The sequence below is a fragment of the Taudactylus pleione genome, unplaced genomic scaffold, assembly GCF_031769625.1.
Source record: "Taudactylus pleione unplaced genomic scaffold, aTauple2 ptg000225l, whole genome shotgun sequence".
NCBI lineage: Eukaryota > Metazoa > Chordata > Amphibia > Anura > Myobatrachidae > Taudactylus > Taudactylus pleione.
Window position 1 is genome coordinate 3070334 of NW_028284627.1, and position 22751 is coordinate 3093084.

At 45.5% G+C, this 22751-nt stretch overlaps 2 protein-coding genes across 5 annotated transcripts in view; both read left to right on the forward strand.

Annotated features, from left to right (window-relative positions):
* RAD51AP1 (RAD51 associated protein 1) overlaps positions 1-8663 on the forward strand; it is a 32849-nt gene extending 24186 nt beyond the window's left edge. For both annotated transcript variants that reach the window (XM_088478982.1, XM_088478981.1), the window contains exons 7-9: positions 4929-5078; positions 5464-5607; positions 7195-8663. In XM_088478982.1, coding sequence (XP_088335108.1) covers positions 4929-5078; positions 5464-5607; positions 7195-7322 — 422 coding nt within the window. In that variant the 3' untranslated portion in view covers positions 7323-8663. The remainder of the gene's footprint in view (positions 1-4928; positions 5079-5463; positions 5608-7194) is intronic.
* Positions 8664-16034: 7371 nt separating this feature from the next.
* Positions 16035-22751, forward strand: part of FERRY3 (FERRY endosomal RAB5 effector complex subunit 3) — a 70490-nt gene continuing 63773 nt past the window's right edge. Inside the window, exon 1 of one of the 3 annotated variants that reach the window (XM_088478908.1) lies at positions 16035-16319. In XM_088478908.1, coding sequence (XP_088335034.1) covers positions 16307-16319 — 13 coding nt within the window. In that variant the 5' untranslated portion in view covers positions 16035-16306. Of the gene's footprint in view, positions 16320-18298; positions 18425-18582; positions 18792-22751 lie in introns of those variants that run through there. The other 2 variants (XM_088478909.1, XM_088478910.1) reach the window with 2 other exon arrangements.

The window sequence follows — 22751 nt, forward strand, 5'->3', positions numbered from 1 at the left end:
ATTAAATGTGCCGGCATTGGTTAGGGCGGTGTGGGCCATCCTTCATATAGAGGAGGATGCGCCGGCTCCCAGGTCGAAGTACCCTAATTTTAAAACGGCCAAAGTAGCTTCGACTGTTTTTCCCCTGTCCGACCAGTTGACGGATCATATGGTGGGGGCCTGGCAGTTGCCCAGCAAGAGATTCCAACCGCAGAAATGGTTGGCATCCAACTATCCTTTTCCTGAGGCTCATTGCAGGAAATGGGAAACTCCGCCTGCGGTGGATTCCCATGTCACCCGCTTAATTAAAAGCGCTACGTTGCCTTTACCGTCTATCTCCTCCCTGAAGGATCCCACGGACAGGAAAGTGGAGACTTGTTTTTTAAAGTCTATCTACTCTCTCTCGGGGGCTGTGGCCCGTCCGTCCATGGCCATCTCTTGCGTGGCTAAGGCCATCGAGAGCTGGGCCAACGCTTTGGAGGATACCTTTCCGGATGATGCTCCGGATATCCAGAGAGCGTTGATACGACAAATGAGAGATGCGGCTTCCTGCATTGGGGAAGCATCGTTGGATGCAAGCCTGCTGACCTCTAGGGTGTCGGCTGCAGCTGTGTCGGCGCGTCGGTCCTTGTGGCTGCGGTCCTGGAGAGCTGACACAGACTCCAAAAAGGGCCTGGAGTCTTTACCTTTTAATGGAGAGTTGTTTTTTGGTCCAGACTTGGACAAAATAGTGGATACTCTGGCTAAGTCTAAATCAGCCTTCCTCCCTTCAGCTTCAGCACCTGCCAAAGTACGGAGCTCTGCCCTTCGGTCCTTTCGGGTTCAGGGGAAGGCCAAAGGTCAGTCCTTCCCGAGGCAGTCGGTGACCAAGACCGCCTCTAAGCCCAAGAAGCAGGCCTGGAGTGCCAGGCGCCCTTCTTCCAAGCAGGAAGATAAACTTTCTGCCTGATGGGACGGGCCTCCCTCTGGGGAACCCCAGAGTGGGAGGCCGACTTCTTCAATTTGCCCAGTGCTGGCACAATACTACCACGGATGCCTGGGTTCGAGAAGTGGTCTCCCAGGGGTACACCCTGTCTTTTCGGCACAGACCGCCCCACCAGTTTTTCTGCACGAGTCCTTCTCAGGACAAAACCAAGGCTTTACAGATTCAGGAGGCTATAGAGTCCTTGCTGAAAGCAGGGGTCATTGTTCCCGTTTCTCAATCACAACGAGGGACGGGGTATTATTCTACTTTGTTTCTGGTGCAGAAACCCAATGGTTCTCATCACCCTATCCTCAATTTGAAGTCTCTGAACAAATTCCTCAGAGTTCCCAAATTCAGGATGGAAACATTCTGGAATTGGAACCTGGGGAATACATGGTGTCCCTGGATATCCAGGACGCCTACCTCCATGTTCCGATAGCACCTTCGCACCAGCTGTATCTGAGGTTCGCTATCCTTCAGCATCATTATCAGTTCCGGGCGCTACCCTTTGGCCTCTCCACGGCACCGAGGGTATTCACAAAGGTTATGGCAGTCATGGCCGCACATCTTCGGAACCAGAATGTACGGCTGCTGCCGTATCTGGACGACCTCCTGTTGCTGGCAAGCTCCCCGGAGGTACTGCTTCAACATCTCCACCTGACGATCGCTTGCCTGCAAGCGCACGGGTGGTTGATAAATTGGAGAAAGTCCTCCCTGATTCCATCACAACGGATGGTTCATTTGGGAGCCCTGCTGGATTCTCGTCAGCAAAGGATCTTCCTGACTCCGGAGAAGGTCTCCTCCCTACAGCTGCGGATACACAGTTGACTGAGCAGTTGCCGCCTGTCGGTCCATTCGGCTATCAGAGTTCTGGGGTCCATGGTGTCGACATTCGACATGGTGGAATTTGCCCAGTTCCATTCACTGCCCCTGCAGGGGCTGATTCTATCGGAATGGAACGGGTTAGCTCACCGGATCCGCTCTCAGATGCTGGTGTTGTCCCCGGAGGTTCGGCAGTCTTTTTGGCTTGGTGACTTCAGACAGCTCATCTGGTCGAGGGGCGCCCCTTTTGGATCCCGGACTGGGTCCTGATCACGACTGATGCCAGTCTCCGGGGTTGGGGGGCAGTGACCGGCTCGTTGTCACTTCAGGGTCGTTGGTGTGCGGAAGAAGCACTTCTCCCCATCAACATCCTGGAACTGCGGGCGGTATACAGGGCCCTGCAGTCGTCCGGCCCCGCTCTTCACGGAAGGGCGGTTCAGGTGCAGTCCGATAACGCCACCACGGTGGCATATATCAACCACCAAGGAGGAACTCGCAGTCGGGCTGCGATGTCGGAGGTGTCTCGCATCCTTGCTTGGGTGGATTGCCACATTCCAGCGATCTCGGCGGTCTTCCTCCACGGAGTCCTCAATTGGGAGGCGGACTTCCTCAGCCGTCACGACGTGCATCCCGGGGAATGGTCGCTTCACCAAGAGGTGTTTCAGCTACTCGTGGACAGATGGGGGCTGCCGGAGCTGGACTTGATGGCCTTCCGTCACAATCACAAGTTGGCCGTTTACGGGTCAAGGATAAGAGATGCAGGCGCATGTCTGGTGGACGCGCTGTCGGTGAAATGGACGTTTCACCTGGCGTATCTGTTTCCTCCGATATCCCTGTTTCCTCGGATCCTGCGGAAATTTAAGCAGGACGGCGGCACGCTCGTGCTGGTGGTTCCGGCGTGGCCCAGACGTCCTTGGCACTCCGATCTGAGGAGCCTCTCCATCTACGCTCCGTACCTTCTTCCTCATCGTCGGGACCTATTGTCTCAAGGGCCCTGCCTTTACCCGGATCTGAGTCGGCTGTCTTTGACGGCGTGGCTCTTGAGACAGTCGTCTTGAGGTCTCGGGGCTTCTCGGGTTCGGTTATTAGTACCATGCTCAGGGCACGCAAGCCTGCTTCCGCACGGATTTACCACAGGGTGTGGCGCACTTACTTTCAGTGGTGTGAGTCCAGAAGCTCAGGTGTTCCGAGTTTCTAGAATCTTGGAATTTCTTCAATTTGGTTTGGACCTCGGCTTACGCCTTGCCTCTCTGAAGGTTCATGTGTCCGCTTTGTCCGTGTGGTTCCAACGACAGATTGCTACACTGCCAGATGTTCACACCTTTTTCCAAGGTGTTCTCCGAATCCAGCCTCCCTTCGTGCCTCCTGTGGCTCCTTGGGATTTGGCGGTGGTGCTACGGGTCCTGCAGGGTCCTCCTTTTGAGCCTCTTGAGTCGGTGGAACTCAAGTGGTTGACGTTTAAGACCGTTTTTCTCCTGGCAATTGCTTCTACCAGGAGGGTGTCAGAGTTGGGGGCGCTTTCCTGTCGCCCTCCTTTTCTGATTTTTCCCCAGGACAGAGCGGTGCTCCGCACTCGTCCTGAGTTTTTACCTAAAGTGGTTTCGAAGTTCCACATCAATCAGGAACTTGTTGTGCCAGCTTTTCAGTCACCTGATCCTTCCGCTGGTGAGGCTTCCTTAGATGTAGTCCGAGCGCTTAGAATCTATGTGGACTGGACTGCTTCTGTTAGGAAGTCTGATTCATTGTTTGTCCTCTTTGGTTTTCACAGGAGGGGTTGGCCTTCCAACAAACAAACGTTAGCCCGTTGGCTTTGTTCCGTTATTTGTGAGGCTTATGCACAGGAGGGTTTACCTGTGCCAACCTCTGTTAAGGCTCATTCCACTCGTTCTGTGGGTCCCTCTTGGGCTGCTAGACGTGGCGCCTCTGCTGTTCAGCTGTGTAAGGCGGCCACTTGGTCTTCCATTCAGACGTTTTTGAGGTTCTATGCGTTTGACACCTTCGCCTCTCAGGATGCATCCTTTGGGCGCCGGGTTCTCCTTTCAGCACAGGAGCGTCCACGCCCTTAGTTGTACTGCTTTGGGACATCCCCAAGGTCAACCCTGTGGACCCACTATGGACCCTGAAGTAGAAAACAAGTTATGGTAAGAACTTACCTTTGTTATCTCTGTTTCTACGAAGTCCATAGGGTCCACAGGGCACCTGCCCTGACGTACCTGGCTTCATATGGGCTGTGTGGCTGGTCACCGGTTTTCCGTCTCCCGTTTCTGTGAGTATGGTTTCTTGTGTGTTCCAGTCTTCCTTCTTTCTGTTTAGTCTCCTCCTCCGGCCTTGGCAACTGAGGTGCTGTGGCTTGGGGGCGGGGTATAGAGGAGGACGGACCCAAGTGCATCCTGGGAGCAGCAAAGCTTTAACTGCGTGGTGCCCGTGGATCCAGATCCAGCTATACCCCAAGGTCAACCCTGTGGACCCTATGGACTTCGTAGAAACAGAGATAACAAAGGTAAGATCTTACCATATCTCTTGTTATACCATATACATCTAGATATCCCAATGCTGCCTCAAGATCAACATCCAAAAAGGAGCTTCTCTTTCCCCCTGCTAGTGTCACTTCTCTTGACTTGCGGTGGACAACACCCCACTTTCTCCTGTTCCCTATGCTTGCTGCCTTTATGTCCTCATCAAATCTACCCTTCACTTGACTGCACATAACTAGTCCTCCACTGCCATACCATTGCCATAAGATGTCCCTTTCTTACTTGGGACGTTTCCAAAACCCTAATCCCATCCGTACTGGTTTTGTGAAGGCTTACAGATAGCTGCCCCTTCTACGGGTGCCAGTGTAATAATCAGAGCTGACATGCTCACTCCTGTAGCTCCTATCTTCTCCTGTAATACCGTGGGACTTTTAGATCAAGTAGTTACAGAGCTAATCCAACCTGGTTATTCCTGAACTATATATCTCGCTTCAATCTTTGGTTACCCTGCAATGCGCCCATTCCTTAGTTGTGTCAATAAGCATTGAAATTCCTCTGTTTCCCCTGTGAATTTATAGCTATATCTATATTAAACTGGCAGAATCTGTGTGATAAGTTTATTGTATTTATTTAAAGCTTAGAGCAGTTCTTTCAACTTTTAGAGTTCACACATTCTCCTTTTCATTCAGATGTGGACTCTGAGAGCGACTCCAGCTCTAGCGGTGAGGATGAAGAGTTTGAAGTGAAGAAACCTAAAAAAACATCAACAAACAAAGTTGCTAAGCAAAACGCCAAGGGTGGGAAAAAGGAAAAAAATGCCCCAAAGCCCAAAACAGCCGGTAAGATGAATGTTCGTCTTCCCTTAAATACATATCTGCTGATGTTTGACAGAGCGGTCTGGGAGATTTTAATGGCAGGGGATGCAGTTCTTGATTGGGTGGCTCCTGTCCAATCACTTCTAGCAGACTGAATCTCTCGATCACCAGGGCTAACGGCTCGTCTGCCACATGGGCAGTGACGGTAATTGTAGAAGGGAGGATTTCTATCTCTAAATATGACCAAAAGTAGACATCCCCGTTAAGAGATGCCTCAAGACACTATAAGCTGTTATAATGCGTTTCATTAGTCAAAGTCATTCTTGGATTACTACAACAACAGTTGATGAAAGTGATGAACTTTTTGCTTATTATAATATTCTTACATTATTTTATTTATGTTCTGCAGCAACTCCAAACTCTAGCAGTGTGTCCATTAAAATAAAACCAATGCAAGCAAAGGCAGCACCGGTTATTTCTCCTGTTACTCCAAAACAGACTGTACTCTGTAGCAAACCAGTGGGGATGAAGAGGCCAGCATGGACTCCTCCAGGTAAGCAACACGAGCTAAGTATACATGTGTTAAGAGCAACCAAATGTCACCAATAAAATATCACGTGACAAAGGTAACATTGGTGGTGCACTTAATCTACTTTTACAAAAAAACAAGTTTCAGATTTTGTGCCTAAAAGGTCAAGGGTTTTTGTTTGTTTACCAGCTGCGCATTCCTATGAGCCAATTCTTCTCTGTTGTGGCAACCTCAGATGTATTTGGACCTTTTCTGGGTCTGTTGGAGGGGGCCCGGACAAGCTGCTAAGAGAAACAAATGTCGCCCTTTGCTGCGCGCATAGTATTTTACATGGCTTTTGTGTGATTTTTTTTTTTTTTCTGGAGGGCATGTGGCCATGCCTTTTTCAGATTTGGCTACTCTGTTTCACCTGGGCCACGCAGATCTCTTAACGGACCTGGACCTAAACAGTAGGTTGGGTTCCCTCTCATTGTGGGTCCCATGGTTTCTGGGTCCTTTAACATATTATGAGGGATGATGGCAGGCAGCAGTTGAGGCAGTGCTGGGGTCAGGTGGCAGCTTGGGTACTGGTGGGGGCAGGTAATATTTGGGGTAGACGTGGTTAAGGGCAAACAGCAGTTGGGGTAGGTAAGGGCAGGCAGGGGGAAGTGCAGACAGTACTGGTGGCAAGGAGGGGGTTAGGGGCAGGCAGCACTGGGGGTAAGGAGGGGGTAAAGGTTAGATAGCAGCGGGAGGGCATTTAGTGCGCAGACTGTAGGGACCGGAGCTGGAGGCGGGTCCCGGGAGGACACAATACGGGACCGGTGATGAGGAAAGCCCCTGGTGAAACCGGGCAGAGGGATGTTGAGCACGGAATGAGTCCATGGTAGTGAATACATCCCCTTCAGTATTTGTACCCTGACGTCATCACTGCCCAACGTCATTTCCTATTATCCACGTGGACATAGAGGGGGGGAATATAAACCTGTGGCGAGGGGAGCGGACAAGTTTCTTCTTTTGGTGGCCTTTATGGGCATGGAACCACACTTGCATCCTCACTCACGTCCCTTCCAGGTAAATCTACGGAAGGGGATATATACACTACCATGAGTGCATATCCCTGCGTAATCCTCCTCACAGAGCTGTCTCGCCGGATCAGGGTAATATAGAAGCGGCCGCCGAGAGCTGGGAGGCGATTGGTTGGGGAGACGCTGATTATTTTTATTGGCTGCTGCAGCAGATACAAGACATCAATGACTCGCAACGTGTCCCTGTTGCTACAGTTACTTTGAGAATGCTCAATTGTTTCTCACAAATGAGGTAAAAAATACACCCATCATCCTGTTCTGTTCTATACTTTCTCTGATGTGGATAAAATATTGCACTGCTACATATGACTTTTTTTTTTTTTTGTTAAACTATACCTGTACCAAATGCAAATTGGAGGCAGCCAATTCATAATGCTTAACCAGTATTCATGAATGCAGTCGAACAACTCAGTAGGAACTAATTACATCACTGAGGCAAGAGGAGCTTCATGCCTCTGTGTTTTCACTGGCTTCTAGTCCATTCACAGGCAGAATATAACTTCACAACAGAATAATTATTATTGCTTTGTTTCTTAATCTACAGCTTTGTTAGAAATGGTGACAAGCCCACTGGGAGGAGGAGCTGTGCGGTCTCCTAATCAAGGTCTACGCCTTGGCCTGTCGAGATTAGCGAGGGTGAAGCCTTTACACCCAGATGCCGTCATCCAATGAAACTGCTTTTTCTAATACAGTGACAAATCTAATGTTGGATAAACTGCACTGATTACAGCTGTAAAGCGATGCCATTTAAAATGAACTTGAACAATGCAAGTGAACATTTATTGGAGGTTTGAAAGTCCTTGGTTTTCATCGCAAATGTTACACACAGCTGGTGCAGAGATTATGGAGGTCATATATATATTAATAAAGATGGATGTAAAGATTACTTATAGCATCTTTCAGCAATGGACGCCCCAGCGTTTCTGAAGGTAACCAGCTGCCTTTCACCAGACGCAGGAGTTTTGGACAGACCATTAAGGGGAAATTCAGTTCCAGTTGATGACTACAGAGTGCCGCCAGGGGCGGTCCTAACGCCGGTGCCTAAAGGCTACTAACATCAGCCAATTTTCCTACGCATCTCAATGGGGTGTGAAAGAAAATGGCAATGTTGGGCGACCGTCATTCTCCCGGGTGAGCACAGCTGAAAGTCACGGTGGCTCATCACTGAGAATTGCATTCTCCCCATTTAATGTCTTCTGCTATAGAGGAGCACATGTATAATGGGCATCTCCAGCCTTCAATTTCTTCATAACAGGACAAGTGGATGAATTATTCTTAATGTTAGACCTATTTATGTTTTGGTGAGGAGACATTCATAAAATGCAATGTTTGTATATTCCTAAGAAATAGGGACAGGAAACAATGTATTGCTCAATCACCTTTAAAAAAATATATATATATATATATATATATATATATATATATATATATATATACACAATATAGCATGTTGTAGCACTGTGACTGAAGTCAGAGGGCCGCCATTTTGTTTTCTCACTTCAGTTTCCTGCTTAATCTGCCTCTTCATAGAGGCACTGCAAACATCACATCTTATCAGATTATGACTTGTGCTGCTGGTACAAGGCATATATAGAGATAACATTAGGGGCCATCATTTGTAACTTATTTTGTCATCCTCTACATCGTATTCAGTGCCTGATATATTTGTTTCATGTTCGTACCATTGTCTTTTTTTTTTTACCTTTTTATCAATGTTTTTCAACTCGTACGGCGATCATTTATCTATCGTTTTTCATTTCTAATCCTCAAGTATCTCCAGCACGTCATGTTTTCAGGATTTCTGTCTGTGGAAATGCGTATAATAAATAATTACCGAGAAGCAACAAAACACGTCACCTAATTAGCATTTAGGATAGTCTTTTAAATATATGCTTTGTATTTTAATTGTGCATGACCTGCTATTTTATACGTCTGCGGTTAGTGCATTTTATGTACTCTACGTGGGAAGAATCAAAATGTTTGTAAAAATGTATAGTCTGTAATAAAAAATAAAACTGAATATTTAGTAGTGTTTTTTATTTTGTGTGTGTATATGTGTGTATATATATATATGTGTGTATATATATATATATATATTAGATTTTATTGTTGCCACTGTACCAGGCACCCAGATGGATTAATCTGAGGGTACTAGGCAGCACAGATACTACCTGTCCTGTAACAGCAATAATTTCTAGTGCAGTTTATATAAAATCAGACTGTCCAGTTACTGTGGTTTGTATCACATTGTTATTGAATGATCCAATCAGCTGTTATCTGCCATTTTACACATTTGAAAATGACAGGAGCTGTTTGGCTGGTCCAAGGTTTGATACATCCCTATTTGGACAGTGGAAAGAAACCGGAACACCCAGGGGACTTAAACTGGACTTGTAGGAAGTATGCTTGGTTGATGCACACACATTAAAACTTAATTCAAAATGCTTATTCCCTTATACACATGATAACTCCTGCCCACCCCTGGGTGGGAGAGGGGTTGAGATGAGCGGGAGGCGGGAGGGAGAGCTGTCACTGTAAAGTCAGTGAATCCTGAGGCGGCCTGTTGTGAATGGGGTCCTACAATGCAGTGCGTTGTGGGAGATCAGACAGGAAGTGTCTGATCTGAGGAGCGATGCTGCAGAACGGCGCTGACTATCACAACTAAAGGTAAATAAGGGGGAACATGAAGCGGGCCAAAGGGAGATGTATGGAAATGGCAAATGGGAGAGAGGTGTGGGGGGGGGGGCAATGACCCAACTACTTAAAATATAGGACTGCTCTAATTATTTTGGCTTAGGGGTGTCTTAAAAAAATGATGGTGACCCTAAAAGTGCCTCAAACTGAGAGAGTTTGGTAGCTACTAATAATAACAGCATAAATATATCAATTACTCATATTACCATCCATAGTAAAAGTATTTTTCTTGTGTGCTTTATTTAGCAGAGAGTACTCCTTTTTATAGGTGGAAATGTCTAACCTTGTGCACATTAATTTTCTGGAACTGCTGGTCTTGTTCGGAGGCTTGCCCCAATATGGGTAATATCAATGCCGCACAGAGGTACAGTATAGCAATTGCAAGAAGTGAAACAAGCAGGTTGATGATTTGGAACGTCTCGTTCTTTAGGGAAATTTTGACCCAATATTAATATAAATTCCCCACCAGAATTTAATAGCTTAAAGTAAAACCTGTGTCTAGATAAAATCTGATCCGGCCAGCTTGTTTGTGCAACAGCACTCTGTTCTGTAGGGTGTCTGGCAGGGGCAAGAAAATCGCTTAACCGTTCCTACAGAAAGTGTCCATAAAGCTAAATCGCCACTGTAACATATTATGGATGGCTACAAACACAAAATGGCAGCTGCTCAATCAATCTGGCAGTACTTTTCAGGTGCATGAAAGGGAGGGGTCATACCAAGTAGAAAAAAGGGGGGAGGGGATGGGGGGGTTAACCCCCTATTGTTCCTCAGAAAATTATACTTGCAACAATATATGAAGACTATATGGTAATAGAAATTCAGAGATATTAGTTGCATGCAGTTGCAAATACATGGGAAGCTGCTAGGCCGTGCCACGGCTTCTCTGTCACTAGCAGTCCCTAACTAAGTGGTTCACGTCCGGAGCGCAGGGCACCCTAAAAAACGTCCAGTCCAGGGCATCACACGGAAAATGGAAAAAGGGTGGCAGTGCAGTTTAAAGTATAGATGTGTGCGAGTAGTGAAGTGTTGAAAAAGGGGTTAAAATATATGTGAAAATGATATGAATAACAACAAACATAAAAGGTGATGTGAAAAGTAACTACGAGTATTAAGTGGTGATGCCCTGAGGAGGCCCATCCCGAGAAGCCTCGGGGGCCCTGCAAAAAAACTGGTTTAAACAAAAAAAAAAAAAAAGTCTTAAACCAAAAAAAAAAACAGGGTTTTTTTTTTTCCCCCAACCCTGGTTCCCAAAGAGGTCTGTTCTAAGGACTGTTAATCCGTACAATTATTCTACACACCGAACATTTTTGTGTGAATTTAAGAAATAATCTAATGACTACGAATATTTGGGAATAATAAAAATGATCACATAAAAATGTTTTTTTCTGATCACTACTGGTTATTTCAGACTATTTGATACTTTGACAACCAATACAGTGGCTTCTCAAAGGTTTTGGATACAAATTTGATAGTCTTTATTGTTTTTCTAACTAGGATACACAGTATCCCATATTACATCAGCTATGGCTCAGATTTCACAGAGGAGATACATTGGAACAGCTATTTAGTGATTACATAATACATAATTATCCATTTTCATATGAGTTTTTTTTGTGGTCTGAGTGAATCATTTTGTGTGTCCCCTTTTATTATACTTTTGCCTAATATACGTATATATCCAGTTTTTATTGTATGAGTGGGTGACTGGGTTTTGGGGTTTCATTTATGGAATCTAGGGTTCGTTCAGTGATTACATGCCACTTTATATGATAAAGAACTTGAAGGTTATAGAACAGTGATGTGAGGCAGGTTAGCAGAGCCTTTCCTGTCATACTTTGGACTATACCTAAGTTTTGACTATAAAAAGATAACAAAAGATTAAAGAAAATATTATAAATGTCTTCTTTGTATTATTCTAATAATTGTTATAGCCAAGACTCTGGTATGAGTATAAGAGGGGTATTCAATATGAAACGTTAACTTCACTGTCAAAGTTAACGTTTCATATCGGAGTTTTTACCTGCGTTAAAGTATGGTGCGCGCTCCCGCTTATCCCCGTATTCAATATAAAATTAACGAAAACGGGAAACTCCGAAGTTGGATTTGCATAAAGTTACGAATTTTTCCTTAAAATAATTGTAAGACCCCCCCTAAAGTTGTAAAAACATGGGGGAACACCATGGGTACCCCGTTTTAGCCTTTAATTGAAAGTCGGGGATTTAAATAGCCGCAGCAGGTGTTTTTTTCCCGACATTGAAGTGTTGCAGAAGAGCACTTAGGTTATTTTTATCGTTTTTTTAAGTGGTCCCATCAAATTTGGGGTACATGAAAATGGGTACTAGCATATTTTAATGTCCCTAAAGTAAGTTTTAAAAAATTCTGCATTTGTGCACCTGCCGCTATAATTCTGTTCTAGAAAACACCTGCCGCATACTTGCAGAATAGCCCTGAACCTATTTCCCTATTGGTAAACAAATTTTTCCCTTTTTTTTTTTTCACCCCAATTTTTTAATTAATTTTTTGGGGTGTCCCTATTTTTTTGTAAAACTTTTTTTGACACAGTTCTTTTTTAAATGTCAGTCCCAGGGGTGCAGGATATTTTTTTTAAGCCTGCACCCCTAAACCCAATTCTGCACTTTTTTTCGACACCTATTTAATGGTGAAAATTCTGCACTTTTTTTCGACACCTATTTGATAAAAAACGGGGATAACTTTTCACCATTAAAGACTTTTCAAAACTGCGATAAATCTTTGATATTGAATATGGTGTAAAACTAAAACCTGCGATAATGACGTCATAGCTCCGATATTAACGCAAAAACGATGTTATCGCTCCCATATTGAATACCCCTGTAAGTGTATGGCAGGTGAGGCATTGCCTCCTGTGTCTACCTTTTCTGCACATCCCTGATCAATACACACCAACTTTCCAGCACTATATACTGCTGCACCTTTGTGTAATGCCCACATGAAGCCTCGGGTTCATATATGTATCTGTAACTCTGCCTCTGATATTAGCCAGTGCCTCCCCAGCCATTTACCTCACTGCACGTCACTGTTATAGATAAGAGGGGTGTTTTGTATAAATGGGATTATTTTGAGAGTGTTTGGGATTAATTTACTTTAGTAGTTAATCTATAAAATTGTTTTAAGTAAAATTCCCAAGGTATGCAAAGCTAAAATCACTAGAGGCATTGGAACCTGATTTTAGTTAACTGTTATTATTTGTAATATAAGGGAATTTTGCTCTGTTAGTTCTGTTAATAGTGCAGTATTTTTGGTGATAAGGGTCTCCAGCCAGCAAATCATGGTTTAAATGTAAATTAAGCTGCCAGTATGGATGAATCACTGAAAATAACAAACAGCCTAGCCTCCATTCAGGGCACTACCTCACTTCTTCCACTCTCTCTATATTGGGCAGCTAGTACCATAGTTTGTAGGTCTCTCATGCAGCTTTCTCTTAGAACTCCAGTCTCTCAGGCCTCTTCCTAATGTACAGAGGGCCACACTGTGCTGCTCTCCCACTCGGCGGCTCTTTGGCAGATACCAAACCTTTTGGGACAGATTACCTGGTCTATCTCCATCTGGTCCTCTGTAGCTTGCCTGTCTCTTGCAGGTACAGCTGTTCTTTACTCTCTCTCAGTTTACTGCATCACATACAGTAGGTGTGGTCACTCCATTTTTCAACATTGTGTGGGAGGATCCTACCATTTCAGCACTGAACAGGTGACACCTCAGCACCACATAGGTTGATTCCACCAGATATTGTTTGTTTTTGGTTTTTTTTCAAACAAAGTTTTTCTTTATTGAAGCATGAATACTCAATATATCAAAAAGAAGTTTGACACATATGACAGAACAATAAGCGTTGGAATGGGAGGGGCAATGGGGCGGCTGCTCCCTCCCCCCCCCGCCAAACATTTGAAAGGAGCGGTGGCTGCGGACGGTCAGGGCTGTGCTTTAGAGCAAAAGGCTGCACAGCTCTTGCACTGTAAGGAGGAGGGGAAGGTGTAATGTGCGGTATTTTAACTTAAAGGCGTAGGGGCTGTGCAGCCTATTGCTATAAAGCACAACCCATGACCGTCCGCAGCCGCCGTAAGTTAGGGGGGGGGGGGGCAGTCGTTGGAACGATTTTATGTTTCCAACCCCCAACTTAAAATCGTTCTGACACTCCTAGACAGAAGTTGTTTACTTTTTGGGTTGTTTAATTTTGTAAATAACCGGTTGGAGGCATTGCCAAGGAAGCAGCTGTTACACCTTAACATTTGTACCCGCTCTTTCCACAGGTGAATTTTCATCCTTATTCAAGCATAGACAGTAGTTATTACCCCTATTTTGAAAAATAAAAATTCTTACACAAATTCAACTCCTTAGAGTCTCTAAGAACTTGAGAGCCTTGCCTACGCTTGACTCACACACTTCCCTTGTTAACAAAACCTAATGGACCCTTCTTATTGAGGCTTTTGTTTCCGAAGATTTCACAGAGATTTCAGTGGTGCTCAGTGATTCCTAAAGGTCAGTAGGCACTTCTAGCTCCACTTGACTGCTGCTTTTGACATGGCCGAACACTCACATTCTTAGGTCTTCAAGCCACTGTCCTATATAGGTTCTCATCCTATTTATCAAACCACTACAGCAGGGGTTCTCAATTCCAGTCCTCAAGTACCACTACCAGGTCATGTTTTGCGGGTTTCTTTAATCATGCACAGGTGAGTTAATCTATTTTGCTGTGTCAGTAATTATCCACCAGGCCGCACAGGCAGAAATCCACAAAACATGACCTGTTGGAAAAACGTACAGGTTGAGGTTGGGAAGCACTGCACTACAGTGTTTGTTTCTACGGTTCCACCTCTGCTTTTCTATCAGCTGGAGTATCACAAGGTTCAGTCCTGGCATCTGCCATACTTGCCTACTCTACAGGAATGGCCGGGAGGCTCTTAAAAATTGGAGGGGCCTCCCTGAAGAGTGGGCAAGTCTCCCGGCCGGCTATGTGCCAAATATAACGACCTGTGGATCTTGCCTTTTAAAAAATTGCAGCTTAAAAATGTTGATGCTAAATCGCCAAAATCTGGGCTCTTTTCGAAGGCTATTACATTTTTCCCTACACCTCAAGCTTTCTGCTTACAGTAGGGGGTTACATTTACTAAGAATCGATTGACCCGATTTACAATGAGATTAGTCTAGCTGGAACTCACCAAAACTCGGGTGATATAATCACTTTTTATCTCTCAAATTTACCAACAGGTGATTTGGCCGATGGTGAAGCAGAACGAAATAGCTCCCCCGAGTAGCAAGTTTTTCAGATTACACACCCGAGATTGCAGTTTTATCTCTGCCTAACTCTCCCGAGCAAGCAGCCTGCACATATCAGTGAGATATGTGTAATCTGCTTGTGTCTTTTACATGTAAAAAATGTGTTAAATGAATTTTAAAAAAATTACGTAGCCCCCCCCCTCCCCCCAAAAAAAAAGCCTAACCAGCCCTGGACTTGACAGCCAGTCCTGGTTCCTAAAATTGCAGGGAACAAAATGAGTAGGGTTCCACCATAATTTAGGAACCAGCACCAGGCTGCAGGGCCAGTCCAGGTTTTAAATATAGGGGGAAAAAAATTGCATAGGGGTCCCCCTATATTTAAAACCAGTACCGGTTCCAAACCGACCGGGGTGTAATGCCACAGCCAGGAGACCCTATTACCGGGTCTCCAGGGCCAAAGCATTCTCACTCCAGGCTGGTCAGGCCACAGAGAGGTCCCCCCCCTCTCCCGAGCACCCAGGCGTGGTCTAAAGCCCGGGGCTCTTCCCTGCACCCCTGGGCTGTGGTTACTGGGGTAATAAAGTGTAAATCAATTTAAACTATTGTATTTTACAGTGGAACTACAGGTGCCAGCATGCCTGCCCTTTGGCACTTGTGCAACTACAAGTGCCAGCAGGCGGCCGGCACCCGTACCTCCACTGTAAAATAAATAGTTAAATAAAGACACACACACACCTTAGATAGTACAAGTTTATTACACACATACATCAATCACACATACTTACCTGTACCAGCCGGTCTGTCTTCTTCTCTAATGTGGAGAGTTTGAAAAGTGAGTTTGGCAGAGAGTTTGCTGTCATCTCACCCGAGCTTGTCATCCCGATTCCTGGTAAATTTGAGAGATGTATATTTTAGGTGAAAAGTTGGCCCGATGGTGATTTGTTTCGAGATTGCTATCTCACCCGAGTTTTACGAGGAGAGAAAAATCTTTCTACTCACCCGACTTTGCCTTTAGTAAATTTGCGAGATGAAAATCATTCCTAAACTCACCCGAGATTGTCATCTCGACCAATCTCGAATCTTAGTAAATTTACCCCTAGGTGTCACCATTGACATTTAACTGCCCTTTATTTCAAATATCCACATCATGTTGCATATATATACCAACCCTCCAACATGACCCATTCCATTAGGTACAAAATGCTCTGTTCCTGGACTTTCCACCTAATGTATGATTGCAGTCACCTGTGTTGAACTAGTCAATTGATAAGCCAGGTGTTTCAGCACAGGTGACTGCAAACATAAATTAAGAGGGAAGTCCAGGAGTAGAGCATTTTGTACCTAATGGAACGGGTCATATTGGAGGGTCTGCATATAACAAACTTAGAATAGGCACATACTGTAACTCACATAAGACACTGCAAAAACTTTCAGTCAAGCACTCATTACCTTCTGCCACAGGGTTGCTGCCATGTAATTATTTCACTTGTGATTCTGTGAGGAGACCTGGAAAACATGCACTGTTTGGGGTCCTGAGGACCGAGTTTGAGAACCACTGCCTTCTGCAATTCCTTCCTTATGATCCATCACAAAGCCTTGAATGCAGCATGACGAGGACGGATGAGTGACACACAGTCACGACCCCAAACAGCATACATCAAGGGGCATGGCCACACTCCCTTTTGTGTGCACGCACCTACCTAAAGCTCATGCAAGAGGCTGGTAAGTGCTGCACTGGGTGTCACCACAGCCGGTGACGCCTCTGCCCAGGGATGCAGGGGCCCAGGGATGTTGGTCAATCCATTAGGTGAAACAGAACTGAAAGCCCAAATGGGCTTCACTGCGCACGTCTCGGCCCTATTGGCAAGTATGCTTACATGCTGACGCAGTGGATATCACATATCTAAGTTTGATTCTGGACAAACCTTTAACTGTGTAGAGTTTGTATGTTTGTGTGAGTTTCCACCGACCGCAAATCACGGCATTGTGCAAAAGGGTTGCTGCAATGTAATATGTCTAGCTGAGAATAGCTATATCAAGTCCTGCCCATTTTAATAGGAAATGGGTAGGATACAGGAGGGTGACCTGCTCTCTTGGGAGTTGGCAGTGTCTCCCCAAAATTCTGGCGTCTCCTGGACATTCCTGGAGTGTGGGCAAGTAAGTTCTATTGTACATGTGTGTGTGATATGAAATTTAGGTTGTAAGCTCCAATGTGACAGGGATTGTAGTTTAACATTTATGATTAGATATAACTCCCCCTCTCTATACTTACCATGTTCCCTTCAAAATGTCCTCCTCCTATCCTGGTGATCTGTGATCACTGCAGATGATTATATACCACTAGTTTGGGGTCCATTCCCATCCTAATATACTTACCCTGTGTTGTGGTGGGTCCTTCTCTCAGATGTCATGTCTCCATCGCCGGCAGTGCGAGCATTATTATATGAGTAATATGCAATAGTTTGTAATTATGGCCCGTATTCAATTAGATGCGAAAAGCCGCCGATTGCGACTTTTCGCCAGTCGGAAACTTATCTCCATATTCAATTCCATCCGCTTTTCACGTACGCGGAAAGTCAATGCAATGTAATAGGTGAAAAAGATTTGCCTCTGAATAGCAGGAAAAAAGAAGTGCAATGTTTTTATTTTGGGGTGCAAAGGTAGAGAAACCACTCAGAACCCTTGGGACAGCCCCCAAAGGTCAACTGCGTAAAAAAAAATCCAGGAAAAAACTTAAGAACACCCCAAAAAAGTACTTTGAATTTTGGGGCAAAAAAGTGGTGGGACAAGTTTGCAAACTAGTGAAATAAGGTTCTGGGGGTTCTCTAAGAAGGAGCCAAGTGTTTTTGGGATTGCAGGTGCTTTTATGAGGGAGGAATTTCACTTTTACTAAAACTACACTTTAGAGACATTAAAATATGTTAGCACCCATTTTCAGGTACCCCAAATATGACAGGACTACTTATTTTCTCCCAAATATACTGCTTTATGCCATTCTTCACCACTTATGCAAAGACACTAATTAGTGGCAATTAAGTACCCCAAACAGTTTTATTAGGGCTAATCTGGCACTACTACATTGATCCCCAATGTTTTTGCATCTTTTTGGGGGGTTCAGGTTGATTTCCCCGCTTCTAACACCACTTTCTGCCTGTTTTGACTTCACATGTCGCCGTTTTCGCGTCTTTGGAATTGAATAGGATGAATAGCGGTACGTGCACGATAAGTTTCTGCGGCTAAAATAAGCGATGTTGGCGAAAAGTCTGGCATGCAAAACTTTATCGCGTACGTGAAACTAATTGAATATGGACCTATGTAGCTTATTCTCAGTTTTTGTTCCTCTTTTTTGACACTACGGAAGCCTTTTGCTGCCTTATAAATAAAAGATGACAACAATAATGCTTGGCGCTATATAATGAAACAATAATAACAATAATTATATGCTATTAATTATAATTAGCCCATTTTATTTGTCAAATGAGTGCTAAAACAGTGGTGGAATATTATTACTATGCTGTGGAAAATGGCTTTGGTTGGCAGCTGTGCATTCATTTTTCTATAAGCTATTGTGTCTGACACTGGTGAGTAGTGACTTCCTCTGTGTAGCAGGAACCAGATAGCTATATGCAGTTATGCAACATGGACACAAGATGGCGCGTTACAGCTTCTCTGCGTTATTTGGCCTCAGCGGCCACCCGTAGTCCGCAAAGCCTTATGGGGCACCGGGATGGATAGCTCCTGTATATTGCATACAATGTGAACGATCAATAGCCGACCCCGGCCAGTGTTAAGTGCAGGGAGATCCGGTTACCGGGCTGCAGCTGCAGGTAAAGTCTTCTCCAGTGACCGCGGACAGACACTAGGGGGCGCTGTGGTACGCTCGGGAATAGCACATCCTCATGGCCCGGGCTACAGCTGATTCAGTCACCTGGTGTCTGCTGGGGCCAGTACAGAGCCGTGCTGGCGGGGTCTCCATCCATTATCCCTGTGATGCATCTCTAAATTATATTTTTATTATATAAATAATAAAATTACACATGGAACCCTGAAACATTAAACATATTTAGGGGTCGATCCATAGTTACCTACCTTTGGCGGGTGCGAGTCATCATGACAGCAAGCAGCCCCCATAGGGTTCCGAGCAAAATTATGCGAATTCAGGCTCGGAGCCAGCTGCGAGGGGAGTGAGATGCGGTAACGTTGCCAGCATTTTAACGCCGTTGCAACGGCTTCTCGCACCATTCTTGTGTAATTGAATTGAGCTCCTTGATAGAGTTTTTGTTTAGTAATTATGGACACTAGATAGAAATATTATGTATTATGTTACCTGCAGCTTTGCCCGTGATAAACTCGCTTCTGCCCCAAAATTTTATTTGAGGAGTTCTAGTTGTATTGCTTTGCGTAGGGGCCCTGTCACGGGAGTGGCCCATGTGACCAGCAGCGCTATACAGACTGGTGGGAGCAGCGCCATCACCCACCACTCACACCAATGTCATTGTGTGCCCTGTGCGCAGACTGCTATGTAGCCTATCCTATTCACCCACCACTCACACCAATGTCACTGTGTGCCCTGTGCACAGACTGCTATGTAGCCTATCCTATTCACCCACCACTCACACCAATGTCACTGTGTGCCCTGTGCACAGACTGCTATGTAGCCTATCCTATTCACCCACCACTCACACCAATGTCACTGTGTACCCTGTGCACAGACTGCTATGTAACCTATCCTATTCACCCACCACTCACACCAATGTCACTGTGTGCCCTGTGCACAGACTGCTATGTAGCCTATCCTATTCACTCACCACTCACACCAATGTCACTGTGTGCCCTGTGCACAGACTGCTATGTAGCCTATCCTATTCACTCACACCAATGTCACTGTGTGCCCTGTGCACAGACTGCTATGTAGCCTATCCTATTCACTCACCACTCACACCAATGTCACTGTGTGCCCTGTGCACAGACTGCAATGTAGCCTATCCTATTCACCCACCACTCACACCAATGTCACTGTGTGCCCTGTGCACAGACTGCTATGTAGCCTATCCTATTCACCCACCACTCACACCAATGTCACTGTGCCCTGTGCACAGACTGCTATGTAACCTATCCTATTCACCCACCACTCACACCATTGTCACTGTGTGCCCTGTGCACAGACTGCTATGTAACCTATCCTATTCACCCACCACTCACACCATTGTCACTGTGTGCCCTGTGCACAGACTGCTATGTAACCTATCCTATTCACCCACCACTCACACCATTGTCACTGTGTGCCCTGTGCACAGACTGCTATGTAACCTATCCTATTCACCCACCACTCACACCATTGTCACTGTGTGCCCTGTGCACAGACTGCTATGTAGCCTATCCTATTCACCCACCACTCACACCAATGTCACTGTGTGCCCTGTGCACAGACTGCTCTGTAGCCTATCCTATTCACCCACCACTCACACCAATGTCACTGTGTGACCTGTGCACAGACTGCTATGTAGCCTATCCTATTCACCCACCACTCACACCATTGTCACTGTGTGCCCTGTGCACAGACTGCTATGTAACCTATCCTATTCACCCACCACCCACACCAATGTCACTGTGTGCCCTGTGCACAGACTGCTATGTAACCTATCCTATTCACCCACCACTTACACCAATGTCACTGTGTGCCCTGTGCACAGACTGCTCTGTAACCAATTCCAATTCACCCACCACTCACACCAATGTCACTGTGTGCCCTGTGCACAGACTGCTATGTAGCCTATCCTATTCACCCACCACTCACACCAATGTCACTGTGTGCCCTGTGCACAGACTGCTCTGTAGCCTATCCTATTCACCCACCACTCACACCAATGTCACTGTGTGACCTGTGCACAGACTGCTATGTAGCCTATCCTATTCACCCACCACTCACACCAATGTCACTGTGTGCCCTGTGCACAGACTGCTATGTAACCTATCCTATTCACCCACCACTTACACCAATGTCACTGTGTGCCCTGTGCACAGACTGCTCTGTAACCAATTCCAATTCACCCACCACTCACACCAATGTCACTGTGTGCCCTGTGCACAGACTGCTCTGTAGCCTATCCTATTCACCCACCACTCACACCAATGTCAATGTGTGCCCTGTGCACAGACTGCTATGTAGCCTATCCTATTCATGTGAGCGCGGGCCCAAATTACCTCTCCTCCCACCCCTTACCAGCCGCGCGCATGGTGCCACACCTATCTCTTACATTGACAATGTAATACATTTTGTATTTGTTATTGTTCAGCTTTAACGTAACAGATGAAGATGTAACAAAGTGCAGATTATTTCTAGGAGTTTCCACTACAAAATGATGCAGTTTTCATGAAAAACAGTTCCAGAGCCGTAACTAAATTTTTTGGTGCCCTAGGCCAGAAAGCCAATTGGCGGCCGTCCCCCTCCTCCATTTTTCAAATAGGGACATAAGAAGAGTGGCCAAAAAAGGGGTGTGGCCTCTTTGAAAAGCTGCAAGACAGATCTGATTTGTCCTAGGGATGGACATCGGAAGCCCGACATCAAATCCAACAATGCTGTGGCAACTAGCCATTGCATCGCAACCATTTAATAATTTGCACAGAAGCAGTTATAGCTTCGCGCATGTGCACTTTAGCCATACCTCCCAGCGGTCTCTGGGAAAGGGGGCGGAGCCTCGCAGCACCCCCATTCACATCATTGTGGTGGCGTGCCCAGCACACTCCGAGATGCTGGGCTGTTCCCAGGCTCCCCTTACACTGTGAATAGATGCTGTGCACATGGACACAGCATCTTTTCTCCCGCTGCTTACCTAAGCAGAGCAACGGTGTGTGCTCCCCCCACAGCCAGCCATTGGATGGGCATCGGAAAGCTGCATCCACAGGCTGGCAACCATCAAATTGTAGCTATGCAGTGGAAAAAGTACATCGATGATTGCTAACCATCGGCTTCTGATGTCCATCCCTAATTTGCCACGTACGTTGATGAAGGCATATCGATCCCGTTGTACCACTCTTATCCAAGTGTCACTGCTAAATACAGTGTGAATCCAATGGCTGCAGTGATGATACACAATAATTATGCAGTATAACTCACCAGCTCTAGATGTAGGAGAGTGCTGGTGAAGTTGCACCTGCAGCAGGATTTGTCCATCAGAACAGCTGCACACAAGCCTGGAGCTGGGAGTGTAGATCACTGACTGAAGGTATAGAAAGAGCACTACTTGTGTGTATATGCAGCAAATATCAGCAGCGGGGAGATCAGTGCATGGTACACTCACCGACAATGGTACTCGAGATATGCTGGTAACATCTGGGTCGGGAATCGGTGGTTTTATTCAGGGCTGCCATCAGACATTTTGGGGCAAATAGCTCCATGTGTAAGGTGCCTGACTGCCATGTGAGAGGTGATGGGTTTGAGTCCCGGGTATGGCAGTATTTTGCAATGTGTGTGTTAAATAAAAGAGGATGTGACTGAAGGTACTTGAGTAGGTGGCCGGATGCAGGGGGTGATGGCCAGGGAGGAGTTGGGGGCGGCCAGGAGATGCCGGGATAAAAGAAGAGGAAGATACAAGTGAGAATGATTATAAACAGAAAATTGACAGGCCTGAACAGTGCCCCCTGCCCTAGTTACGGGCCTCCTGGCAGTAGATTCAGCGCAGATGCATGAGATTAATTTATCATCCCAGGAGTCCGAGAGGTCTCACAATATTTCCATGATCTACTGAAGTACTGTCGGCAACTATGCACTAGTGCAACTGGCCAGTGATATTGTGTTGAACACAATATAAGAGTGAAAGTCAGTTTTAGTGAGAGTTTTTAGAAGTGGAGATGTTGCCCATAGCAACCAATCAGTTTCTAGCTATTATCTTCTAGATTGTGCTAGTTAAATGTTTAGTAGAATCTGATTGGTTGCTATCGGTAACATCTCCACTTCTAAAAACTCTCACTTTAGTAAATATACCACCTATACTCTACAGGATATTACCTTTATTAAATATAGTTTATTAACCTTTAGGGGGTGTGCTTTAAGAAAATGGCTACTACACTCCAGCACACAGATAGTCATTACTTTTCTTCTCCCCAGTTTTTCAGCTTCTCCCCAGTTTTTCAGCTATATTATACCATAGTTTC